This window comes from Musa acuminata, chromosome BXJ3-8 (assembly GCF_036884655.1).
Source record: "Musa acuminata AAA Group cultivar baxijiao chromosome BXJ3-8, Cavendish_Baxijiao_AAA, whole genome shotgun sequence".
NCBI classification, from domain to species: Eukaryota; Viridiplantae; Streptophyta; class Magnoliopsida; order Zingiberales; family Musaceae; genus Musa; species Musa acuminata.
In genome coordinates, this window is record NC_088356.1 from 11,352,349 (window position 1) to 11,375,767 (window position 23,419).

Consider the following 23,419-nt stretch of genomic DNA (forward strand, 5'->3'; position numbering starts at 1 on the left):
GTATGAAACAACTAAATAGAGAAAAGCATTTTTCTTAAAAATTCTTTTTCTTTATCTTATTGACTTTGATGAATCTATTTTATCATCTTTTTATGAATTTCTTGAAAATGATTTTGATTTGATGATTTGAATTTGAATGAGCTTTATCTTGATTTTTTGAGATTTATAACTTGAGATTTACTCTATAAAAATCGAGATCTTTTATCCTCAATATTTCTTTTTGCCATCTACTATCCAAATGAATCATGATTGGTATCATTGCTATATTTCTTCTTGTCATGTACTAAAGAGAAAATTTTCCTAAATGAATCAAAATTTTTCGGAACCATAATTTTTTTTTTATGATTCATAATGAATTGAGAAATTTTATATGCTTGAATTAATATCTTGTTCTCCTACAAGATTGAATGAATTTTATCTATATCATGATCTCTTAAAAATTTCTTTCATTTTTTTTAAAGAGGAAATGTGTCAAAATGAATCATGTCTTTGGTATTCACATGATTTTATATTTTTATGATATGATTTTTATGCAATCCCTTGTATTCATGAAATGTTTATCTCATCATCCAATTATTTTCTTCTTGATATTCCTTATGTGATGATATAAATGCATGAAATATTCATGAATTTATTTTGATGTATACAATGATAAAATGGGGAGAAGTTTTGATCATGCATGGTAGGATATAATTTGACATTTAGATACCATCATGATTTGAAATGCTATAATTTGTTATCAAAATGATGTATTATGAATGCTTTAAATGATGAATGTTTGGTATCATGATCAACATGTTGATAAATGCTTAAAAATTTTAATGTTTTAGTATTATGTATGATATGCTCATAATGTTGATTGATTTATTTTTCGATATCGTGCATGAAAAATGAAATGTAAGGTTTTGAAAATACGCATGTTTTAATTTGAAAATATAATTATGCACAAATAAGATTGATATTTTACCTTTGTCATAATCTGAAAATTGATATAAAGACTCTTCTCTTCTTTTTGACAATGACAAAGGGGGAGCAAGAATTTCTAACGTGGACATCATGAAAAGAGGCAAACTTGTTAGCTTGCACAAGTCAAAAAGATGCAAAAATATGTTAGCTTGCTCATCTCGAAAAGAGAAGCAAAGATTGCTAATTTGTATATTTCTAGAAGTCTTTGCTAACTTGCATATTTCTAGAAGCAAAAGTGCTATCTTGTCTATCGTAAAGAAAAGCAAATATGCCAACTTGCACATCCTTAAAATTGCTAGCTCAAACATTTGAAAGGAAGCAAAAATTTGCTAGCTTGCAACTTGCATATTTCAAGAAGCAAGAGTTGCTTTCTTGAATATCTCAAAATTGTTAGCTTGCATGATGTAACACTTGCCAAATGATCTAAGCTTACAAATTGCATGATGATAAAATTTGATACTATGTTTTTCATGTAATGAGTTGAACTTATATCATAAATACTTGATTGTGGTACTTCTCCTTTTTGTTGATGACAAAGGGGAAGAAGTATGTTGATTATATGTCATGATTTTATCATGACATGTTACTTGGATTTCTGAATCCAAGAGTTTCTATCAATATAACAATATGGGGAGTTTGTTTAAACTCCGGGAGTTAAGGTTAACTCCGTCGTCGATTGGTTGTTATCATCAAAAAGGGGGAGATTGTTGAATCTCGGATTTTGATGATGAAACCAATTAATATATGTTTATGTTTTAATTTGTGTTTTGACTGACGCAGGATGCTTCGATCAGGATGAGACAATTAAAGCAGGAAATCATATTGGGCTGGACGAACATGTTAGAAGATTGGACATCGGGCTTGTGGATCGGTCGACGCATCGACAGAAGGCTTCGGGCCGTAGATTCGGGCATCGGGCCAAGAAGAGCGGACATTGCGCCAAGGATATCGGAGTTGCGGAGTCAACTGGTCGATTGGGCAATAGGCCGCAGGAGAGGACGATGCGCCGAAGAATCGGACGAAGTGTCGAGGGACCAATGACATGCCAAACAACTTGATTAATTGCTTAGGATTAATTGTCTAGATCGAAGTATGTTTTACATGTGCAGGATTAACTACGATAGCAAGATATGAAGCAAAATGAAGTCCCGAAGTCAAGATCGAGATCACGTTGGGAGTTCGAGAGTTCGTCGGAAGTCCAGACGTTCGTCGGAAGTTCTGCGGGAACCAACCGAGAAGTCGCAGAGCTTGCCAGAGAAGCTCATTGGAACTCGCCAAGAAGATCGTCGTGAAGTCCAAGAGCTTGGCGGGAGTCCACCGGACATTGTCGAGAGTTCGTTGGAGGTTCGCCGGAAGAATTGACATAGGAATTTGTTTAGCTTAGAATATGTCTTAGGAATCGTAGTTAGCACGTAATTTAGATTGGATTTGGGCCAACCCAATTAGGGTCCAGTTAGGCCCATGTAAGAACTGTGTTGGGCCCAATAAGAGGCCCAAACAGTGCCCCAAGAAGACTCACCGTCGTGGCACAGTCTTCGAGACTATGTTAGGCGATGGTACCGCCAGTCTAGGCGGTTGTACCGTCGCTAGCAGGGTGCCAGGCAATGGTACCTCCAGTCTGGGCGGTGGTACCGCCCAGCACTGCGTCCCAACCGGTGGTACCGCCATACCTGGGCGGTGGTACCGGCTAGGTCAGTGTCAGCCAAACTGACACTGGGCGGTGGTACTGCCTAGCGTAGGCGGTGGTACCGCCCGTGCTCGGGGAACCCGGGATGAGATGTTTTTAGGCTCCAAGTTTGAATCAATTTGAAGCCTATAAATACCCCTCTCATCCCTGGTTAAAACACACAAGCACAGAAAGATTAAAAGAGAGAAAACACTGCTGCAATCTCTAGAATTTCCCTCATCTAAATTCTAAGTGTTAGAATTCTGTTTAGAGAGGAGAGTGAGTGCTTGTAAGGGTTGTCTCCTAAACCCAGTAAAAGGAGAAGAGGGGTGTAAGGAGTTGGTCTTCGCCTATTGAAGGAAGACCTCTAGTGGATGCCGGTGGCCTCGACGGAAGAGGAATCGGAGGAGTGGATGTAGGTCACGATTGATCGAACCACTATAAACAGTCGTCTTCTCTGGTTTGCATTTGTTCTTGCTATTCAAACCTCTTCAATAGCTTAGTGCCTTCAATACTTTTCCGTACGCTTTCAATCTAAGCATATTTTCAGAATCGGTTTTCAACGTAAACGGTTTTATCAAGACGAAACATTTTTAAAACGATGTTATTTTTACCGCTGCACTAATTCACCCTCCTCTTAATGCTCTTGATCCTAACAATTCCCTCGGTCAGATCTGATTAGGATTGGCTAATCCAGCGACCATGAACATGTTAGAGGCTTCAAATTTAGATGGCGTGAAAATGTTGTTGTTATTGCAATCTGTGTAAGGCATTTGGATTTGCTCCGTGGTAGTAAACAACCAATGAACACCTAAGAAATGCTCAATTTAATCGTTCCAGTGTCAATATGCTTTCTTGTATGAGTGTCCAACATGTCTTTTGGCTCTAAATAGTGTGACAGTATTGTTGTTATTGCAATTAACGTAGTGTTTAGAGAACTCAAGCACTGCTTTCTTTGACCATGTATGTACATTTCAGTACAAATACTTTTGCATGAAACTGTAACCTATAGTGTGTTTAGCAAACCATCCGTCCATCTTCGTGCACTGGTGGCTACATAACCATCCAGAAGAACTTTGACCAGTGGTCAGATAAATTAAGTGATCTGTGCCTCTGTCATATTCTGGTATCACATCCAAAGATTGGATTGTCAGGTATCCTTTTTGCTAGAGACATAAATGCAGGATGAGGCTGTTAAAATGTATTCATGAATATGCAAACTCAAACTCTTAATTAGGGTTTTAGACAGTTTCTTTTTTCTAAAGGCATTAGGCTTTGCACTATTAACAATTCGGAAGATTTTGCTACTGAAAATTAGACACCTTTATGAGTTGCACATTTGTCAGTAGTACAAAAAAATTCCCTCCTTGAAATCCCATCTAAACAAATTGTCCTCTATCAGTAACCTGTCTTTTTTCAAAAACTTGAGAAAAAGAAGAGAATCATTAGCATAACCAGTCTACGCCTATACGAAATCTCCACATATCAGTTGGATTAGTTTCTTCTTTTTAATGAAAAGAAGTCTATGCTTTACTGTTCATGTAATGCCAACCTAAGCACAGGTCATGCAATGCCATTCTATGTTTCTCTGTTCCCATGCCAGCTGAGGACAAATGCCAAAGCTTGTGCAAGGCTGAATTGACTTGCTACAATGCTGCAATGCGCACCTCTCTACCATGGCCGCAACTCATGGGCACCACTGATGTTGATACTTCTATTTGTGAGATGGTAAGTACTACTAAGTACAATGTTAATTGTATACTCATAATGCATTAATAAGCTGATGCAGGAGAAACAGCTTCTTTTGTTACTCTGCCTCCTTTCCATATACTCTGTCAATTTGCTAATGTTTGACAGCTGATTCAAATTATTAAATGATGATAGTGATTATAACAATTTGGTTCTTATGATTCTGTAATATAAGCAGAAACAATTTAGGACAGGTTTGTTCTTATGGATCTGCAATAACAATAAGAAAAGGATAACTTAACACTTGAGGCTTTCGTCGATACGGGTCAGATGAGGGACAGTATAAACTTTGATTTGGCTTTCTCTATCTCTATGTTCATGGGCTATTTATTTATTTATTTATTTTGGCAGGGAACAGCAGAAGAAGAAAGGAAAGAAACAAGTAAAATTTTCCCCAGCATGACAAGAGGAGATGAAAGAAAAGGTAAGTCATCGCAATTCATGGAGTTGATTTGTAAATATTAAGCCACTCATATTTAAGTTGAGAAATCTGCTTCCCTTCAATATTATTGTTGCCTTTTTAAAGACACTGCTAAGATTAAGCTGTGTTTTAGACTTAGTATATGCCTCTTTTTCCCTGATGCGTCTCATAAGAATAAGATAGGAGGAAAAAGGATGGTAATGGGTGGGTCTTATTTAAACCATACCGGCAATATAATATCACTGTGACAAAAAAGAAAAGAAAATATCAACCACATGAGTTTTTCTGTCTACTGATGTCGGCAAAGTATAAGAATGTATGTAAATTGATGTACATTTTTTATAGTGTGATAAATGATATTATTCATATCAAAAGACCAAATGAGGTCTTCTGCGAGACACGATGGGCGAGGATGGTTCAAAACGATGATAAATTATGTATACTATCTTTCTCGATCTAATATTTGATAATTATTCTTTGGCTGCATTTTCTTCTCTCTGTAGAGATGATAAAAAACAGACCAATTGGATTGGACCAGATTAATCTCGATCTTAATTATTAGAATGGAACCCGATCTATCGGGTTGGTTGAGCGGTTTGATTTCATTTAAAGGTCAAAAATGGTAAAATAATTGGATTGGATTGATTAATCTACCTGGTTATTTATTGAACCATAGGACAATTGTATCCTTATTTTCTAAATAATTGAACAAGAAGTAAAAAGATATTTAAAGGTTGAAATTTTTTAAAAAAATCTCTATCCTTAATAAATTTTTGTCTTTCAACTTTCAAAATTTTCATGGAGCATCCCCTTTCGCTCGAAAGACATTTACCTCTGTTTTCGTCGAATCAATTATTGGCTCTGCTTTGCATTGTCATTCATCTCCTCTATTTCATTGGTCTTATATCAATCTCATACGAAATATGTGAGGATGTTACGATGATAGTCTTACGTCGAATCGTTATCGTCTATTACAGTCATCATAGATCTAATAAGATAGAGGGGAAGGAAGATGGTACATGACGATTAGAACGCTTAGAGAAAACAAGAAAAAGTGCCATGTCTGAATTTTTGAAATTTGGATTGCAAATTTTGAAAGATAGTTTTTTTAAAAATTCGCTCATATTTAAATAATATTAACGATGCAAATTATTATTCGTGGAGACTGCTTCGGTCTCACGATTCTCACGGGGGTCCAGAAATCAGTTTCCCGACGTAGGAAGCACGTGACGATGTATCATCCAAAGACAACCAAAGCGCTCCCCCGTCCGTCAAAAGCGACGCCCTTTGCTCGACGCCAACCTCCCTCCCTCGCTCCTCTTCCTCCTACCACCTTTCGTTATCGTCTCTTTCCTTTACCTCCTTTCACTTTCTCCCCTTCCCTCTCTCGTCTCCTAGTAATTTCTTTCAAGAGTTTGCTCGATCAAGAGATCTGGGCGAAGAAAGAGTCAGGTCTCCGCTGCCCTTCGCCCGGTGTGTGATCTCCATTCGCGAGGTTTGCACTTCGGTTCATCTCTATTTTCTGATTTCTCGATTTGTTTGGAACCCTAGAGCTTGGTGCTGGTTGGGTTTGGGTCCAAAGTTCTTGGTCTCGATTTCGTTCTTATTCAGAAGCTACGCGTCTTGATTCGTTCTCTTCGGGCGTGGATCGCTAGGTTCCCAGGGAACTGGGCGGACGCCGCCAAAGAGGAGTGCACGTCGGGGGACGTGAGGATGGCAGCGGCAAATGGGGATTCGCGGGGCGGATTTGATGGGGGCGTCGAATGTGATTCTCAGGAAACTGAGGATGGATCGAAGTTTTATAAAGAAATCGAGGTCTTTGAGGAGGCCTTAGAGCCGCCGCCGCAGCATTTTCTTCCCGATTCTGGTGTGGCGAGTGGAGTTGAGGATGGAGCAGCGACTGAATTAGGACTGTCCATTGAGTCGCGAGATCTACAGACCGTGGTGCATGAGAGGGAGCTTAATGAAGAAGAAATGATTGTCGAAAAGTTTTATGGTGCTGAAGTAGAAGTTCAAGAGGGAGAAGAGGAAGAAAAGTTGGACACATCAACTCAGCTGTTTCAGAGACATGAACAAGAAGATGAGGAGAAGGAAGAACAAGAAGAAGAAAACGAAGAAGTAGAAGTCATTGTTTCTGGTAAGTTGGATGCATCAATTGATTGTCAAAATATCAATCAGAATTTTGAAGAACATGTAGTGGTTGTATCTGAGGAAGGGACCAGAACTTGTGATGAATGTGACTGTGTGTGCAGCAAACCGGAAGATGTGCAAGAACCCATGTCTATTCAATCAAATTATCCTATTTCAAGTAGTGAGGCTGCAGGTGGGATGGGTGAAGTTACAAATGGATCTTCTTTTATTGTGGACGACAAGGAATTAACTGTTGGGGATGGTATTAAGGAATTTGCTGGAAACAAGTTCAAGTTCGAAGAGATTGAGAGGATGAAATTAGATAGGCCAGATGGTCTTCCTCATGAAGGTCCTGAAAATGGAGAGTCCCTTGAAGTAACTTCTGATGAGTGTGGGAAAAATAATGACACTGAATCAAATGAACAGTTTGTTCATCAAAATGGGCGACAACAGATGGACATAACAGCTCAATCAGTAGCTGTTTCTGAAGAGCCAGTAAAATTTCAGCAGCTGAAAGAAAATAGTGCTGAACCTGATGATGGTTTTGCACCAAGGAATGGACACGCTTCTGTGAAAAAGGAAGATGGCGGTGTTGCAACTAACGGACATGCTATTTTGGAAAAAGATGGATCATCCTGCTCTCATGTCCCCAATACAGCTAATGGTCCACTAAAAGATGACAAGGCAGATATCCATGTAACCACCAAAAAACTTCAAATAGAATCTGTTGAAATTTTAAGCTGTTCAAGTTCTATAATTGATGACAACAAGAAGAATGCTAGTCCATCACCATCACCAACACCTTCTATCCCAAATCCTGAAAATTTGGGGCATCCTGGTTTCTTGTCTCGTCCTGCTGGCCTTGGCTCCTCTGTTCCTTTATTGGAGCCTTCTGGTCGTTCTCTTCAGCAACCCAAGGCTAATGGCTCTGCTCCCTGGAGGTTATCTCAGCCATCTGAAGAGCCACCTGCTGACGATGGAGAGGTGAATGATGAGACACATGAAAAGCTCCAAATGATCCGGGTTAAGTTTCTCCGTTTGGCTCATAGGCTTGGGCAAACACCCCACAATGTGGTAGTTGCACAGGTTTTATACAGGTTAGGTCTGGCCGAACAACTTAAGAGAAACACAAACAGACCAGGTGTATTCAGCTTTGATCGAGCTAGTGTTATGGCAGAGCAACTTGAGGCTGCTGGTCGGGAGACCTTGGACTTCTCTTGCACGATAATGGTCATTGGAAAAACAGGAGTAGGCAAGAGTGCTACCATCAATTCTATAGTTGATGAGATTAAGTTGCCAACAGATGCCTTCCAGATGGGCACGAAGAAGGTCCAAGAAGTAGTGGGCACGGTACAGGGGATCAAGGTTAGGATTATTGACACACCTGGTCTGGTCTCTTCCTGTTCAGATCAGCATCGCAATGAGAAAGTACTTCATTCTGTCAAGAGGTTCATCAATAAAACTCCTCCAGATATCGTTCTTTACTTTGATCGGTTGGACATGCAGAGTAGGGATTATGGGGATGGTCCGCTGCTACGAACCATCACCAGCATATTTGGAGCATCCATTTGGTTCAATGCAATTGTTATTCTGACACATGCTGCATCTGCTCCTCCTGAAGGTCCAAATGGTAGTCCTTTGAGTTATGAAACGTTTGTGTCTCAGCGGTCTCATGTTGTTCAGCAAGCAATTCGTCAAGCTGCTGGGGATGTACGGCTTATGAACCCTGTTTCCCTGGTAGAGAACCACTCAGCTTGTAGAATGAATAGGGCTGGCCAGAGAGTACTACCAAATGGTCAGGTTTGGAAGCCACAGTTGTTACTACTTTCATTTGCTTCCAAAATTTTGGCCGAGGCCAACATGCTTCTGAAGTTGCAGGATAGTCCTCCTGGTAAGCTGTTTGGTTCTCGTCCAAGAGTTCCTCCGTTACCTTTTCTGTTGTCCTCTCTTCTCCAGTCAAGACCCCAACTTAAATTGCCAGGAGAGCAGTTTGGTGATGATGACAACTTGGATGAAGATGTGGATGGGACATCTGATTCTGATGAGGGTTCAGATTATGATGAATTGCCACCTTTTAAGCCTCTCACCAGATCTCAATTGGCAAAGCTGAGCAAATTACAGAAGAAGGCATATTTTGAGGAACTAGATTACAGGGAAAGGCTCTTTTATAAGAAACAGTTGAAGGAGGAGAAGAGGCACCGAAAATTTGCGAAGAAAATGGCAGATATGGCCAAGGATATGCAAGGTGGGCACAGTAATGGGGATATGGAAGAAGAAACTAGTGGCCCAGCATCTGTGCCCGTACCTATGCCAGATTATGTTCTTCCCAATTCTTTTGATTCTGATAATCCTACTCACCGATATAGGTTTCTGGATTCTTCGAACCAATGGCTTGTCAGGCCTGTGCTTGATTCCTTGGGCTGGGATCATGATATTGGTTATGAAGGCTTGAATGTGGAAAGAGTGTTTGTTATCAAAGATAAGATCCCAATGTCAGTCTCTGGCCAGCTTACAAAGGATAAGAAGGAATGTTCTCTTCAAATGGAGGTGGCAAGTTCAATCAAGCATAGTGAATCAAAAGCGACTTCATTATGCCTGGATATGCAGACTGTTGGGAAGGACATAGCCTACACATTACGTGGTGAAACGAGTTTTAGAAATATCAGGCGTAACAACACAGCCGCAGGAGTTTCAGTTACTGTACTTGGGGATTCAGTGTCAGCTGGCCTAAAGTTTGAAGAGAAGTTGATGATTAGCAAAAGATTCAGAGTTCTTCTGACCGGTGGTGCAATGGCTGGTAGAGGTGATGTAGCTTATGGAGGCCGTCTTGAGGCAACTTTAAGGGACAAGGATTATCCTATAGGACGGGCTCTTTCAACTCTTGCACTGTCTATTGTTGATTGGCATGGAGACCTCCAACTTGGCTGCAATCTTCAATCTCAGCTTCCCTTGGGCAGAGGAACTAATGTAATCGGTCATGCTAACCTGAGCAACAAAGGAACAAGTCAATTCGGTATTCGTCTGAATAGCTCTGAGCATCTTCAGATAGCTTTGCTCGCCTTTGTTCCCATATTAAGAAATGTCAACAAAATATTATTTGGTTCTTCTCAGTTTATGTAAGCTGTTGGCTATGAGAAAGGGGTAACATGAGAAGCTGCTCAGGACCTGGAAGTGACCTTAGGAATCCTCTCGTACCCCAAGGAAAAGGTTTTTGGTGGAATTTTTTTTCTTTTTTTCCTTAGAATTTTACTTTATGTATGAAATAGAATGAATAGCCTGCTAGAATGGTCGCTTGAGGTTACTATGGTAAGAATTTTGTTTTCCTGCTGTGGCATCAATTTCCGAATTTCAAGCCTTATTTGGGTTTTCTTATTGTTTTCTCCTCTCTCTCTCTCTCTCTCTCAGTGCTGATTCAGATTTTAGTAATGTATACTTGAATTTGCCTTCCCTTTTTTCCTTCGGTTTCTAAATACTAGCTTTTTTTGCAAGTAAATAAATGGTGTTCTTCGTACTGTATTGTGGTTTTTTGCCAATATATCACGCTGCCTAAATTAGCAAAATACAAGATATGTCGTATGCATAGTTATAAAATTGAGATCCGATCAAGTGGTCGGACTGCAAAAACTGGGCGGAGTTTTTTTGATGATCCACATGAAACAAGAAGGGTATGCACTGAGTGAAAATTAGGATTGGGGGAGAAAGAAATCCTTTTGCCCCTCTCCTTCAGCTTTCTCTCCCTTCGGTTCTCATTCTCTATCTATCCACCCTTTTTACAAATTACGTTTAATTTTTATAAAATTTAAAATATCTTTTAGTGCTATACAAAATTTTAAATTAATTTATATATTTTAAAATTGATAGTGAAAATTTTCTTCCCCGACAGTGGCTTGACATATGACAATACAATCAATCGTCAATTTTAGCCATATTAATAATAATAATAATACCATCATCATCTCCTACTCCCCTTATTACTGGATCAGTTGTGAGACCAAACACAACGAACGCGTCCAACCCCATTATAGAACCACTTGCGTCGCACCTAATCCTCCTTCCCATGCCTTTAAATCTCTCCCTCCATCGTCCAAACCCATCACAACTCACCTTCACCGCCTTGCAACCGAGCGAGCCGGCGGCAATGGACTCCCGCACTTCGCTCCTTCCCCTCTTCCTCGCGTCCCTCCTCCTCCTCCTCCCACCGCCCGCACGAGCCACCATCGTGCCCGGCTCTATCGAAAGGACGACCAAGCAGCAGATCCTCGCGAGCATCCCTCCCCATGCGGCCGAGGCCTCCGTGCCCTTCCTCACCTCGCCCTCCGGCAAGTACACAGCGAGCCTCGTCCGCAGCCAGACCGCCCCAGGCGCCGGCGGCTTGGGCAACGACTTCTGCTACATCCAGGTGCAGGACACGGGCGCTGAGCGGAGCATGTGGGAGTCCGAGTGCGGCCCCGTGAGCAGCGACAACACGTGCGCCGCGGTATTCACCGCCTACGGGCTTCAGGTGTTCGACGGCAGCAACCCGGTGTGGGACACCGGGGCGCAGTCCGCCGACAATAACTTCCTGGAGACGCTGGAGCTGGTCGACCAGGGCGACATGCGCATCCGGGACAAGGACGGCGAGTTGGCGTGGAAGGCGAGCGACGACCCGCGCGCGAACCAGAACTGCGGCCTGCCCGGCTCTCCCGGTATGGCGCCGGCTGCGCCTCCATTCGCCGTGCCGATAGGCGGCGACAATCAGAATCTTCCGTTCGGGCAGCCGGCGACGAGCGTCCAGCAACAGCTGCTGCCGCCGCAGTCGAACACGATGTACGACCAGGTGCAGCCGCAGCATCCGTTCGGCGGGGCAAGCCAGGCGTTCGGGTTCAATGGCCATCCGCTGGTGGACAACACGCCTTACGACAGTGGGTGCTACGGCGGAGGAGCGGGGCGTTGGATTGGCTTTGGAGTCGCCCTCCTCCTCGCCATCTTGGCTTAAAACGTTCTCTCTTCCGACCGTGTGTCGTCTGGAACTGTGGCGATTGCATGTGCATTGTGCAGTGATTCTCATGGGTCATCATTAACCAAAATGTCAATGTCAATGTCAGTGTCAGGTGATAGTGTTATTGTTCTTCGTCAAGCTTATCTATTTCATCATCAGCTTCTCAAGTGACAGTCTTCTTATTGTTTCAACGTATATGCATTTCTTGAATGGTTCTCAAAATTGGTTTCCATGACTCGTCCAGTGTGTTCCATCGAAGCGTTTTGTTTACTTTCGAACCCCGGTCGAACTCCGGCCTGCTGAAACGCCTCCGACATCCACGCTCTCAGGGGAAACGGGAAACGGAACTTGCCTTCATCGAATTTGCATCTAATAACATCCACGGATCCCAAGGGAACCGGAAACTTGCCTTCGTCAAGTTACACCTAATAACATCGACGCTCTCAGGGGAAACGGGAAACGGAACTTGCCTGTCGAATTGCATCTAATAACACCCACGGATCCCAGGGGAAACGGGAACTTGCCTTCGTCGAATTGCATCTAATAACATCCACGCGCCTAGGGGAAACGGAAACTCGCCTTCGTCAAATTGCACCCAATAACATCGCTCCTAATCCGCGCTCCCAAGAATAAGAAACCGGCTCGGCTCTCCGATTCTTTCCCTATCTTCCATTTCTCCCTTTCCCTTCCTCCCCATTGGCGATCCGGCGAAACGGAATCGGCTGAAGGCTAAAGGTCATGAAGGAGTGGTCGCAGCGGTATCCCGTGGCCGAGCCCTCGGACGACTGGCGCGAGGGGTCGTGGACGGTGGATTGCTCCTGCGGCGTCACCTTCGACGACGGCGAGGAGATGGTGAGCTGCGATGAGTGCGGCGTGTGGGTCCATACCCGTTGCTCCGGCTACGTCCGCGGCGAGGCCTCCTTCGCTTGCCACTACTGCAAGGCCGCTGCCCGGAGGCTCCGCTTCGCCTCCGGGTCGGTCACCCTCCCCGACGACGCCGACGAGACCGAGGTCGCCCGGCTCCTCCCCGAGCTCCCCACCAAGATCGAACCCTGTCTGCCCGAGCGTCCGTTGCAGGCCTCCGCTTCGGCCGTCGGGCCGCACCGGCGCCGTCTCTGGGCAGGAATCCCTCTCGAGGACCGCGTCCACGTGCAGGGCGTCCCCGGCGGCGACCCCTACCTCTTTGGTGATCTCTCATCGGTCTTCTCATCGCAGCTCTGGAGGTGCACGGGCTACGTACCCAAAAAGATCAATTTCCGGTACCGGGAGTTCCCTTGCTGGGAGGAGGAGGGCAAGGAGGTGGAGGAGAACGAGAATCCAGCCAATAGGGGGGCTGACGTGCAGTTTTCATTCTCAGATAAGATTATTCCGTATATTACGGTGAAGAAGTTTGATGAGGATGCGAAGGAGGAGGAAGCGAACATCTTGTTGCGGAGTTGCAGAGCGAAGGATGCGAGAGGGCTTCAGGTGTTTGGGCAGGCGAATCTTGATAAGAAGAGGAAGGAGGAGCCCGGAGAAGCAGAGGACCACGGTGCGAAGAAGAAAGCTAGGACTTCTCCTGATAAAATTGTGAGTGATGACAAGAGAATAGATTAGTTATTGCGTGGGATGCTTCCCGTTTGTTGCACAGCAGCTCAAGTGATCAAGATTTCTATCGATTCTTCTGTCTGCTTCTGCGATTGTGTAATTTCCTAGGGTCTGTTCCTTTTCTTGCTATGAGGAAATCCAAGTTCCACAAGGATAAGGATATCCAGATCGAAGGAGCAGTCTTTCAAGGTCTGAAAAATGGGGATCAGAAAGAAGAAATACTCTTGTAGTCCTTTTATGCAGGACAGTCAGAGGTAATGAGTTACGGCAACAAGCTCAAACATCCATCGTTTGATAATTACACAGAAATCTCATCTGTTTTGCAGATGAAACGAAGTAATACTCTATGAAAATACAAGTGAAGCTTGAGACACCTGATCGGCTAAAAACTGTGAACGATGAGAGCAATTTAAAAATGAACCTTGCATCTCAAGGTGGTGTAAGCGACAGCAGAAAAGAATCAAGTATAGATCAGGTATCTTATTGGGTCATGCTAAAACTGTTAGCTATGTAGAAATTAAATGAAGCTGAAATCAATGTAACTTTTAATTTTGCTGGTTAACCATACAAGTTATTGGGATCACATACCCTATGATAGAAGGCAAAAGACATTTCTTGTACATTTTTCCGATGCCTATATCAGTCATCTATGAACAAGATAGCAAAATGAATCGATGTCGTAGTTTACCAGACCATTGACATGTGAGTTTATGCTTTTCATGTAGATAAGTGAAATTGAATAAACTGTGTATTGACTGCATCTGTGGGGGAAGAAATGTGGAAGCTGTATCTAGATAAAAGATAAGAAAATAAGAAAAGGCATGCTGGCCATAGTAAAAGCCACCCTCTCATGGATTAAGATTCAGGTGCAGTACTATAATAAATAGAGCTCTGATTAGCAGAATTTTACAGTATAAGATTTTCTTTTCTTTCTTTTTAAAGAAATGTTACATAATAAAACTATATATAAAGAGACAGATCTTCCAAAAACATGAGTTCTGATTTTCCCAGCCAACCTATGCCTAAGAACAGTCTCATAGGCCATTATCTTAGATAAAATAGGATTTTGAACAATTATAAAAAGATCAGCCAAATGATTTAGAAAGCAAATAAAGGTTTCTGATTAGGAACTATGGACCTAATCTAGAATTTTGGACTGCTTCAATATCAGAATTTCCGGTAAGACAGTTAGGGGTGCTGCCTAGGTTGGCTTAGCTCGGTTAGAGCTGTTCTCCTTGCTTGAGATAGGAATACAATGATAAGCTGAGCCATATTTAACCCTTAATAAGATCACAATGTAATTTGGATCAGATGGTTAATTTGGTATTGTCTAGCTCAATCAAAATATGGAAGAGTGATTCATTGCAAAGATCATAGATAGGTACGGAAACAATTCCAAGACCAAAAAATCCAATGTACTATAGAACATTTAATGACAAAAGCTTTGAGGATTGGTACCCAATTTATACCATCTTAGGAGTAAAAGTTGAAGAAATGATAATTTAAATTGAGTTGCGATTAATGCTTTTGAAATTGAAATGTAAAATTATGTATAGGTTATATGAACTTGAGAAATTATATCACGAAGAAAAAGCTTATGTTCGTTATTTATTAGGTGATAGATCATCAATACCATCGACTGGTGAGTCGGCACGGTTGGTTTACTATCGAAGGTGCAGGTTCATCCTTGTGTTCTCCTCCGTGATAATGCGGGATTGCTAACATGGTAAACTGGCATAGGAGGTCTGCAAGGGAGGTGGTTCGTCGGGGTCAATCTGGCCTTGGAGCGGTGAGATCGGGTAGAGGAACCAGGATATGCTCGGCTATAAGGTCCTCTCTTCGGACGAATGGGTTGTCCTCCGGTCGAAGGGTTGCCTCGTGGCTGTGAGGCTGTGTCCTTGCAGTAGAGTCGTCTCCTGATCGTCTGTGGTCCTGCACCGACGGACCATCAATACCGTCGTGACCCGGTTCATCTAGGACAAGGCCGACCTAGCGGCAGCGGAGTCGAGGCCTCGGATCATTGGTACTGTCGACTGGTGAGTCGGTATCATTGGTTCACTACCGAAGGTGCAGGTTCATCCTTGTGCTCTACACTGTGCTAATGTGGGAGTGCTAACGTGGCAAACCGAAGTAGGAGGTCCGCAAGAGAGGTGGTTCGCCAGGGTCGATATGGTCTTGGAGCGGTGAAACCAGGTAGAGAAACCAGGATCTACTCGATTGTGAGGTCCTCTCTACGGACGGATGGGTTGTCCTCCGATCGAAGGGTTGCCTCGTTGTCACGGCCTTAGCTGGAATTGCCTAAGGCGTGAGGCACCCTTGCGGCCAAAGACGCGAACTTAGCTTGCGTTGCCTAAGTCACGAGTCACCTTTGCGGCAAAGACACGAACTTAGCTTGCGTTGCCTAAGTCGCGCTTCGCCCTTGCGATATTGCTCCGCAAGGATCAGCCCACTTGTAACCTCTCGCAGGTCCCGAAGGACCTGTAAAAAGAGAAAGTTGATTAGTTTGAAAGAACGAGCGGCGGACAAGTCCGACGTCTCGCGAAAGGGGGAAGCTTTACAAGCAATTCAGCGAGCACCTTGCGTGCACAAGAGAAAAGAGGGAGAGGGGGAAAACAAGGGCTTTAGAAGGTTGAACGAACAGCTGCAAGCCCACAAACAGCCGCTCACCTGGTCCCGGGCGCGACAACAAGTTCCCGTAAAGGCCACGTGCGAACTTGCGAAAGAGAGTTCAACACCCGATATATATCCGAAGCCCCATCCAGCCCTGTGCCACCCGAGGGGTTCAAAGGGGCTGAGATGGCTGACGTTTTGGTGAGCGGAGGCAGATTTCAGAAATCAGCCCGCGGCACGCGAAAACGGAGTTGTTTTGAGCTGTTTTGGGGTTGTTTTGCTCGGTTCGGTGAGCTGTCGCTTTGTAACGCTGCAGCTTGTTCGAACTTACATTTTTATAAGCAAAATGACCCAAAACCAAGAGAAAACATGCTGTCAAGCAGCTGTACATGTAGGTGTGAGCGACGAACAGTTCGTTGAACGGAGTTGTTGCGAGTGCGCGACGACCGTTCGTGACATCGTGGCTACGAGGCTGCATCCTAGCAGCGGAGTCGTCTCTTGACCACCGGTGATCCTTCACAACAGGTCTGCGCTGGGGGCTTCCCGGCTCAACCCCTCCGATGCTTAAGTCAGCGAAAGGCGGAGGGGGAGGAAGACAACAATATTAGCTGTGTAAATGAGAGAGTAGAGAGGCTATTTTCTGCTTGGCTCCCCTTGAAACTTAAATTAGTTTTTGTGGATAGTGAATCCTATCCCCTCGCCATCCACTTGGGGGTGGTTTTTATACCTTTCATAGGAAGTCGGCTCCCTTATGCTTGTTGGCGTCCACCAACTTTTCCAGCGGGCGGTTTGTTTGTTCCGAGGCCATCCTCTTGACCCCATGCCTTGCGAGGTTGTATCCTTGTTGGCAAGCGTCGCTTGATTCTGAACGGCGTGGATTCGCTATGTGCCACTTCGAAGCCGACCAGCGTCGCTTTTGAGCTGAATTGCATCGCTTCAGGACACACAACCGTTCCTGAATCAATCTGTGTCGTTTCGCACTGCTTTGAGATATGTGCGCTACTTTCACTGGAGTGGCACCATGTGTGATTTGAGGTGGCTGCCAACTGGGTGGTACCAAAATATGCTCTATCATTAGGGAAAGAAGAAATAGTATCAAGATTTAATTCATCCAAGTTCAAATTTTAAAGGAACAATGAATTGTACAATATCTTTGGAAGATGTAGATTTATGGCTCTAGATTGAGGTGGTTTAGGTGTCTATGGACAGAGTTAGTGAGGGCAAACTGTATAGAAATAAATTATTTTGGTGTGTAAAAACAAGGGGGAGGATGTGTTCACAGGATTTAGAATGAAAAGCTACATAGATTTGTATCATATCGAGCATCTGAACTATCTTAGGTTGTTTAAGTTACCAAACCCCCCAAACCTGAGCTTTTCCTGGACTCAAGTTGGGTCAGGATTTCTTGCAAGCCAGCTTGATTCCTCTTTTGGACAAAACACTATTCATTGTAGGTCGTGGTTGGTTAGGATTTACCCACATTACATCTTTAAAAATAAACCCCTCTCTCAGCTTGTTTTTCTTCCTCTTAAGTTTCACCACTTTATTGTTAGATTTGAAATTCTTTTATACAATGCTGTCGGTAATACGTTTCGTTTGAATGTTTACCAGGTTCGTGGCAGAGCCATATATTGTTTTAAACAACCCAAGGATGAGAGCAATTTTGAAGGGTGTATAGACAAGCTTCTTGCTATGTTTTAATGGACTTGAGAATTCCAAAGCCTGCCACAGGTGACCTTATAAGTGGTTATTTTGCTGGATGAACATTAACGTCGGACCTAGATGATGCACTAAAACTAACCATCAAAGCAGACATAAACGGGGGAAAAAGTGAGGGGGCTGATGGTCTATCGACAGGAATGTAAATTTCTCGTCTCTTAGTTCTGCTGGAAAGTTGCATGCTGTAGGTAGCCGACGACCTGTACAGCTATTGAATTAGTTATCTGAGAATATTCGTGACCAGCAAAATAAATCCAGTTTGCCAAATCACAGAATTGTTTCAGGATGATAGAAGCGAGTGTAATGAAGTTGAAGAAGAAATAACTTCAAGAACTGGTGACCGTCAGAAGCATAATGATGGAGTGGAGGATTCAGCAGAACATAGGCTGCCTGGAGACAAGATGGTTCAAAGGGTTCTGATGAAGCTGCAAACTCAAAATCCAAAGATTTAAACGCCTTGATTCCTGGTATATTGAACTTGGCACTGGGTTTCATAAAGGAGTCTTCAACTTCACATTTGCCTGTTGTCTTGAAATTATCGGTTTTGGATGAAACATGCCTCCTGCTCCATCATCTTCAGCTGGTAAGGCTAGTTAATCAACCAAGCAAACATAAGGAAAGATGACAAGTTATGTTGCCAAGACACAAAGCGGCACCAATTCCAGGTGAAGAAAATATGGGAGAGGTTTCAGAAAATTCAGCAAAAGGTCACTAAGTTAACTATTTTCTGGATTTAAAGCATCACAAAGTTAGTTGAACCTTTCATAATTTTGCCTATGAGCATATGGTACTGGATTTAAAGGAAGAATTTCCTTTTTAATTTGTGAAAGCTTTGGGCAAAGAGGTCATGAGTGATGATGTGACTTGTTCATTGTACTCTCAGGTTGATTTTGTTTAACCAAACACAACTCAAACGAATCGAGCAGAGCAATCAACCAGCTCCATGTACTCTTTGTCAAAAGGGTGAAGTACCCCTATTCTTATACAATTACCTGCTTGATGTAATTTTGCAACGAACTTTGAGTGACAAAGAGGTAACACCAAACTGAATGTAGTTACCAGTTCATCTAATCCTATTTCATCAGGCTATTAAGTTCTTTCCCTTTGTCAGCTTGCCCTACTGTTGTATCAAGGACTAAATAGCTCTCATAGTGTTCCCAGGATGCCACGTGTCTGGCAAGCTGCTGGCTTACAGCCGACCTCCGCCATTGGCAGTGTCCAGAGGAAAGGACGAAGCTTTGGTGAGTGATCCTTGTTTCATTATACCTCTATTTTAACCATATATTTAATGCCATTTCCTTTATTAACTATCAATGTATGTATCATCTTCATGCCAAGTTTAGGGTTAACCTAATGTGGTTTTAGTTCTTTCCAGGTGTTCCGAAGGAAAAACAAAGTAGATGTAATGAGAGATGTTATTCGCAATTCTCAGATTTAAATGGTGAGAACAGAGAAAGGGGTAGGATGTTAGGCCAGAAATATCAGCAGTCACCCGATCCGATGACTTGACAATAATTCTTGCTTCTGGTGAAGGTGGAAAAAGTGACCCGTTTTCCTCCTTTGAGGTTAGTGAACAGACATGGAGCTCACCTGGTGATGTTCCCTGAGTATATCTTGCTCTTTGCCTGGTAAGTTCCCTTTCTTTTTCGTTTTCATAATGACTTATTTTATGCATCCGCTGATGCAAATTGTTGATACTTATTAATCCGCAGGATTGATACATGTGATTATGGGTAATGACAAGCACATTACTTATGAAGAGCTGTGCAATGCTGTTAGCCTGGTATGGTTTTACAACTCGGTGGATCTTCTTGGTGCTCATTTCACCATTCTGTTTTCCCTGTGCTTTTTTCGATACAGTTTTTTTGCTCGCAGAGATTTCAGCCACAATATTTTCATGTAATTTAATAGAGAAAAAAATAACTTTTGATATATTCATTGCTTTATTCACATCGAAAAGCACAGGATTGTCTCTGAGAAATGACTTTTATGCGTAGCAATTTCTTGCGCTGCAATGACAGTTTTCCACTTCTTGCCTCTCTGAAATTACAGGTTCATAAAGGGAAGGCACTCGCTCAATCGGAAGCTGTACAGTTTGTTTTCCGCACCGAAACAGACATAGAGCTCTGAACGTCTGATCCTTTCCACAAGTATTCTTTTCCCTTGAAATCACTTCATCATTTTTGGAGCAGAGACTCATCTTCATCAGCAATAGACGGCTTCGCCTTGCCCAAACCACATGCCCTCCTCCCTCTCATGTTCTACCTTTTTTGGCAGCAGATTTCCATTACACAGCTACCTGATCATGATGGGGATCAGAAAAGCCACGAAGTTGCGTGTGGTTTCTCAAATCCTTTTGCAAAAGAGTTGAGGTAAGATGTGGCCGATTAAAGAAGATGCAGGTCACAGCTTTAGGCAAATTGTTAAAGCAAAAAAGCAGTCCTAGTTTTTGAAGAAGGACGATGCCAGTGAGCGACAGTGAGCGCAGTGAGCGCTCACTGCGCTCACTGCAAAAAAGCACAAAAAAGCAGTCCTATTTCAAGAAGCAAAAGAGTTTTTGAAGAAGCAAAAGAGTTTTTGAAGAAGCAAAAGAGTTCACTGCGCTCACTGAACTCTTTTGAAGAAGCAAAAGAGTTTTTGAAGAAGGACTGCAAAAAAGCAGTCCTATTTCAATAGCGACAGTGAGCGCAGGACGATGCCACCGAAGAAAGCACAAAACGGCAAATTGTTAAAGCAAAAAAGCAGTCCTAGTTTTTGAAGAAGGGTTCGTGGGTGAGGGAGAGAGAATTGATCGTTGCTTATCTTACTTACACCTGCGAAATCATGTGGAGGATTGTATTATCAAGGAAAAATAAATAGTGAGTGCAGATTTTACTGGCACTGATTCTGGGAGGACCGCAGAGGATCAATCCGTCTTGTATTGACAGTATGATCCAACCGTGAGTGGTGTTCAGTACTACTTCACGCATGACATTGGTGTGCTCTACAGGCCTCGAATTAAATATGCCTCTGAAGGAGAAGAACCCAACATTCCACTGGGAAGCATATGCTAGCTAAGAAGCGGATAGCCACGGGAAAGAATCGTCCTCGGTACATTTTATCTATCCGATGATGGTCTGATGTGGAGGAAACGATCCGATTCCCGATTCCCGATTCCTTCCTCGGTGTTCCCACTATGGAGCTTGAATTAGAATCTCTCTTAGTGGACTGATCCTAACTAACCATTCATTGGTGGGATAGGAAAGGTGGTTAGATGGATAAAGATGGGTGGCCACAACCGGAAAGAAGTGGTTCGAGTGGAAGCCAGGTCCTTCATTATATTATCAGAAAGGAAGAGGGAAAGGGTCTTTTGGATTGGTGGTGGACAGACATGACCAGGGCATTTCCGCAGCGACGCAACCCCACTACGTCACTTCACTCCCTTCAGCTCACCCTCACCCCCGTCATCCAGGTTTTATCTCTCTCAACTGCTCTGTTATATCATGTCCTTTTCGCTGGAGGCAGAATATTCCGTTGGTTATCTATAGTTAAATTACAGTGATGGAACTGTACGCCTTGGTAGCAGCGTTGTTACGACTCCTCCTACACTATAGGATTGATGAATGAAGTGAGATGAATTAGAGTTGTGGACATTTCAACCACAAGTGATGTATGACCAAAATACCGAACAGAGTATGGAAGCTAAACTTCTGTTTCTACTACTACTACTTCGATGTTGGGGAATGGCTACAAGCAGCAGTCACTTTCTGTTTCTCCCCACATGAGTTCACGGTTCCCATGCACAAAAGTATCCACGTATCGTCTTCCTACAAGAGGAGCAAAAGAACCGGAACCCGACCAAACGACACTCCCAACTCATCCTTCAGCCATGAAACCACCACCCCTTGCAATAGAAGTAGAAGCCCCGGCAGCAGCGGTAGTACTACCTTCGTCTTCGCCGAGATGGGCTGCCGGCATCATCAAGCGGACCGTCCTCTCGGAGCTCCGGTCGCAGCGAGGGATCGCGCTTCCCCTGGTCGCCATGAACTTGACGTGGTTCGCCAAGACCGCCATCACCACCGCGTTCCTCGGCCGGCTCGGGGAGCTCGAGCTGGCCGGTGGAGCCCTTGGCTTCACCTTCGCCAACGTCACGGGCTTCTCGGTTCTCACCGGCCTCTGCGCCGCCATGGAGCCCATCTGCGGCCAGGCCTACGGCGCCAAGAACTACAAGCTCCTGCGCAAGACGCTCCTCATGGCCACGATCCTGCTACTGCTGGCCTCCCTCCCCATCTCCTTCCTGTGGCTCAACGTCGACAGGATCCTGTTGCGCTTCGGGCAACAGAGGGACATCGCCGGCCTCGCGAGGAGGTACGTCACGTACCTCCTCCCTGACCTGGCCGTGACGTCCTTCCTCTGTCCTCTCAAGGCCTATCTGAGCTCCCAGGGCGTGACCCTCCCCACCCTCTTCAGCTCGGCCATTGCGCTGGCCTTCCATGTTCCCCTCAACGTCGCGCTGTCGAAGGCGAAGGGGCTGCAGGGCGTGTCGACGGCCATCTGGTTGACGGACCTCACCGTCGTGCTCATGCTGGCGTCTTACGTGGTGGTGACCGAGAGAGGAAGGCGGCGAGAGGACAGCGCAGGGGGGTGTGCGGAGGAGGGAGGGCGGCGGTGGTGGGAGCAAAGCCTGGCCGAGTGGGCCACTCTGCTCAAGCTCTCGGCCCCCTGCTGCCTGACGACGTGCCTGGAGTGGTGGTGCTACGAGATCCTGGTGCTGCTCACCGGGCGGCTCCCCGACGCCCGGCGCATGGTGTCGGTCATCGCCGTCGTGCTCAACTTCGACTACCTGCTCTACTCGGTGATGCTCTCGCTGGCGACGTGCGCGTCCACGCGGGTGTCCAACGAGCTCGGGGCGGGCAGGCCCCGCGCCGCCCGCGAGTCGGCTTACGTGTCGCTGGTCCTCAGCGTCCTCGCGGGCTTCACGGGGGGAGCGGCGATGGCGAGCGCGAGGGGGCAGTGGGGGCGCCTCTTCAGCCACGAGCCGGGGGTCGTGGACGGGGTGAGGAAGATGATGCGGCTCATGGCGCTGGTGGAGGTGGTCAACTTCCCTCTGGCGGCCTGCGGCGGCATCGTCCGGGGCACCGCCAGGCCGTGGCTAGGCATGTATGCCAGCGTCGGCGGGTTTTACCTGGTGGCGCTGCCGCTGGCGGTGGTGATGGGCTTCACGGCGCAACTCGGCCTCGGCGGCCTGCTGCTGGGCTTCCTGGTGGGCACGTTAGCCAGCGCCGTGTTGTTGGTGGTGTTCGTGGCGTGCATCGATTGGGACGAGGAGGCCGGCAACGCACGGAGATTGGCCGGAAAGGCTTAACGCCTTTGGAAAGCAGAGCATGACGGGTCGGGAGCACAAAGAGATGAAGCAATATTAGATATCGCTGCATCTTCCTACCAAAAAAGGCAGCAAAAACATTTTGTAATCTGTCAATAAATACCCTATCCATGTTATGTTTTCTACTCTTTTCTATACTTTATAGTTCCACTACATACCACTGTAGCCTGCAGTTCAAGAGGGAAGAATTATCGAGTTATCTCCAGCCAAACAGGAAACTCTTTGACTGAA

At 44.6% G+C, this 23,419-nt stretch overlaps 4 protein-coding genes across 4 annotated transcripts; all 4 read left to right on the forward strand.

Moving 5' to 3' along the window:
• Nucleotides 1-6,049: 6,049 nt before the first annotated feature.
• Nucleotides 6,050-10,377, forward strand: LOC135644424 (translocase of chloroplast 101, chloroplastic-like). The gene is made up of 2 exons (XM_065161971.1): nucleotides 6,050-6,297; nucleotides 6,414-10,377. Exon 2 carries the CDS (start codon nucleotides 6,516-6,518, stop codon nucleotides 10,050-10,052), a length of 3,537 nt encoding a protein of 1,178 aa, XP_065018043.1. The 5' UTR covers nucleotides 6,050-6,297; nucleotides 6,414-6,515; the 3' UTR covers nucleotides 10,053-10,377.
• A 632-nt stretch (nucleotides 10,378-11,009) lies between these two features.
• On the forward strand, nucleotides 11,010-12,077 carry LOC103995016 (uncharacterized). Its single transcript, XM_009415501.3, has one exon. The coding sequence runs from the start codon at nucleotides 11,071-11,073 to the stop codon at nucleotides 11,905-11,907; it is 837 nt and encodes a 278-aa protein (XP_009413776.2). The 5' UTR covers nucleotides 11,010-11,070; the 3' UTR covers nucleotides 11,908-12,077.
• A 431-nt stretch (nucleotides 12,078-12,508) lies between these two features.
• Nucleotides 12,509-18,667, forward strand: LOC135645808 (uncharacterized). Its single transcript, XM_065164576.1, has 3 exons — nucleotides 12,509-13,751; nucleotides 13,824-13,972; nucleotides 17,719-18,667. The coding sequence occupies exon 1, from the start codon at nucleotides 12,649-12,651 to the stop codon at nucleotides 13,504-13,506; it is 858 nt and encodes a 285-aa protein (XP_065020648.1). The 5' UTR covers nucleotides 12,509-12,648; the 3' UTR covers nucleotides 13,507-13,751; nucleotides 13,824-13,972; nucleotides 17,719-18,667.
• An 870-nt stretch (nucleotides 18,668-19,537) lies between these two features.
• Nucleotides 19,538-23,341, forward strand: LOC135645807 (protein DETOXIFICATION 56-like). The gene is made up of 2 exons (XM_065164573.1): nucleotides 19,538-19,609; nucleotides 19,879-23,341. Exon 2 carries the CDS (start codon nucleotides 21,539-21,541, stop codon nucleotides 23,168-23,170), a length of 1,632 nt encoding a protein of 543 aa, XP_065020645.1. The 5' UTR covers nucleotides 19,538-19,609; nucleotides 19,879-21,538; the 3' UTR covers nucleotides 23,171-23,341.
• Nucleotides 23,342-23,419: the final 78 nt, after the last annotated feature.

Coding starts and splice junctions, on each gene's coding strand:
- LOC135644424 (XM_065161971.1), top strand. CDS start 6,516: ATGGCAGCGGCAAATGGGGATTCGCGGGGCGGATTTGATGGGGGCGTC.
- LOC135645808 (XM_065164576.1), top strand. CDS start 12,649: ATGAAGGAGTGGTCGCAGCGGTATCCCGTGGCCGAGCCCTCGGACGAC.
- LOC103995016 (XM_009415501.3), top strand. CDS start 11,071: ATGGACTCCCGCACTTCGCTCCTTCCCCTCTTCCTCGCGTCCCTCCTC.
- LOC135645807 (XM_065164573.1), top strand. CDS start 21,539: ATGTTGGGGAATGGCTACAAGCAGCAGTCACTTTCTGTTTCTCCCCAC.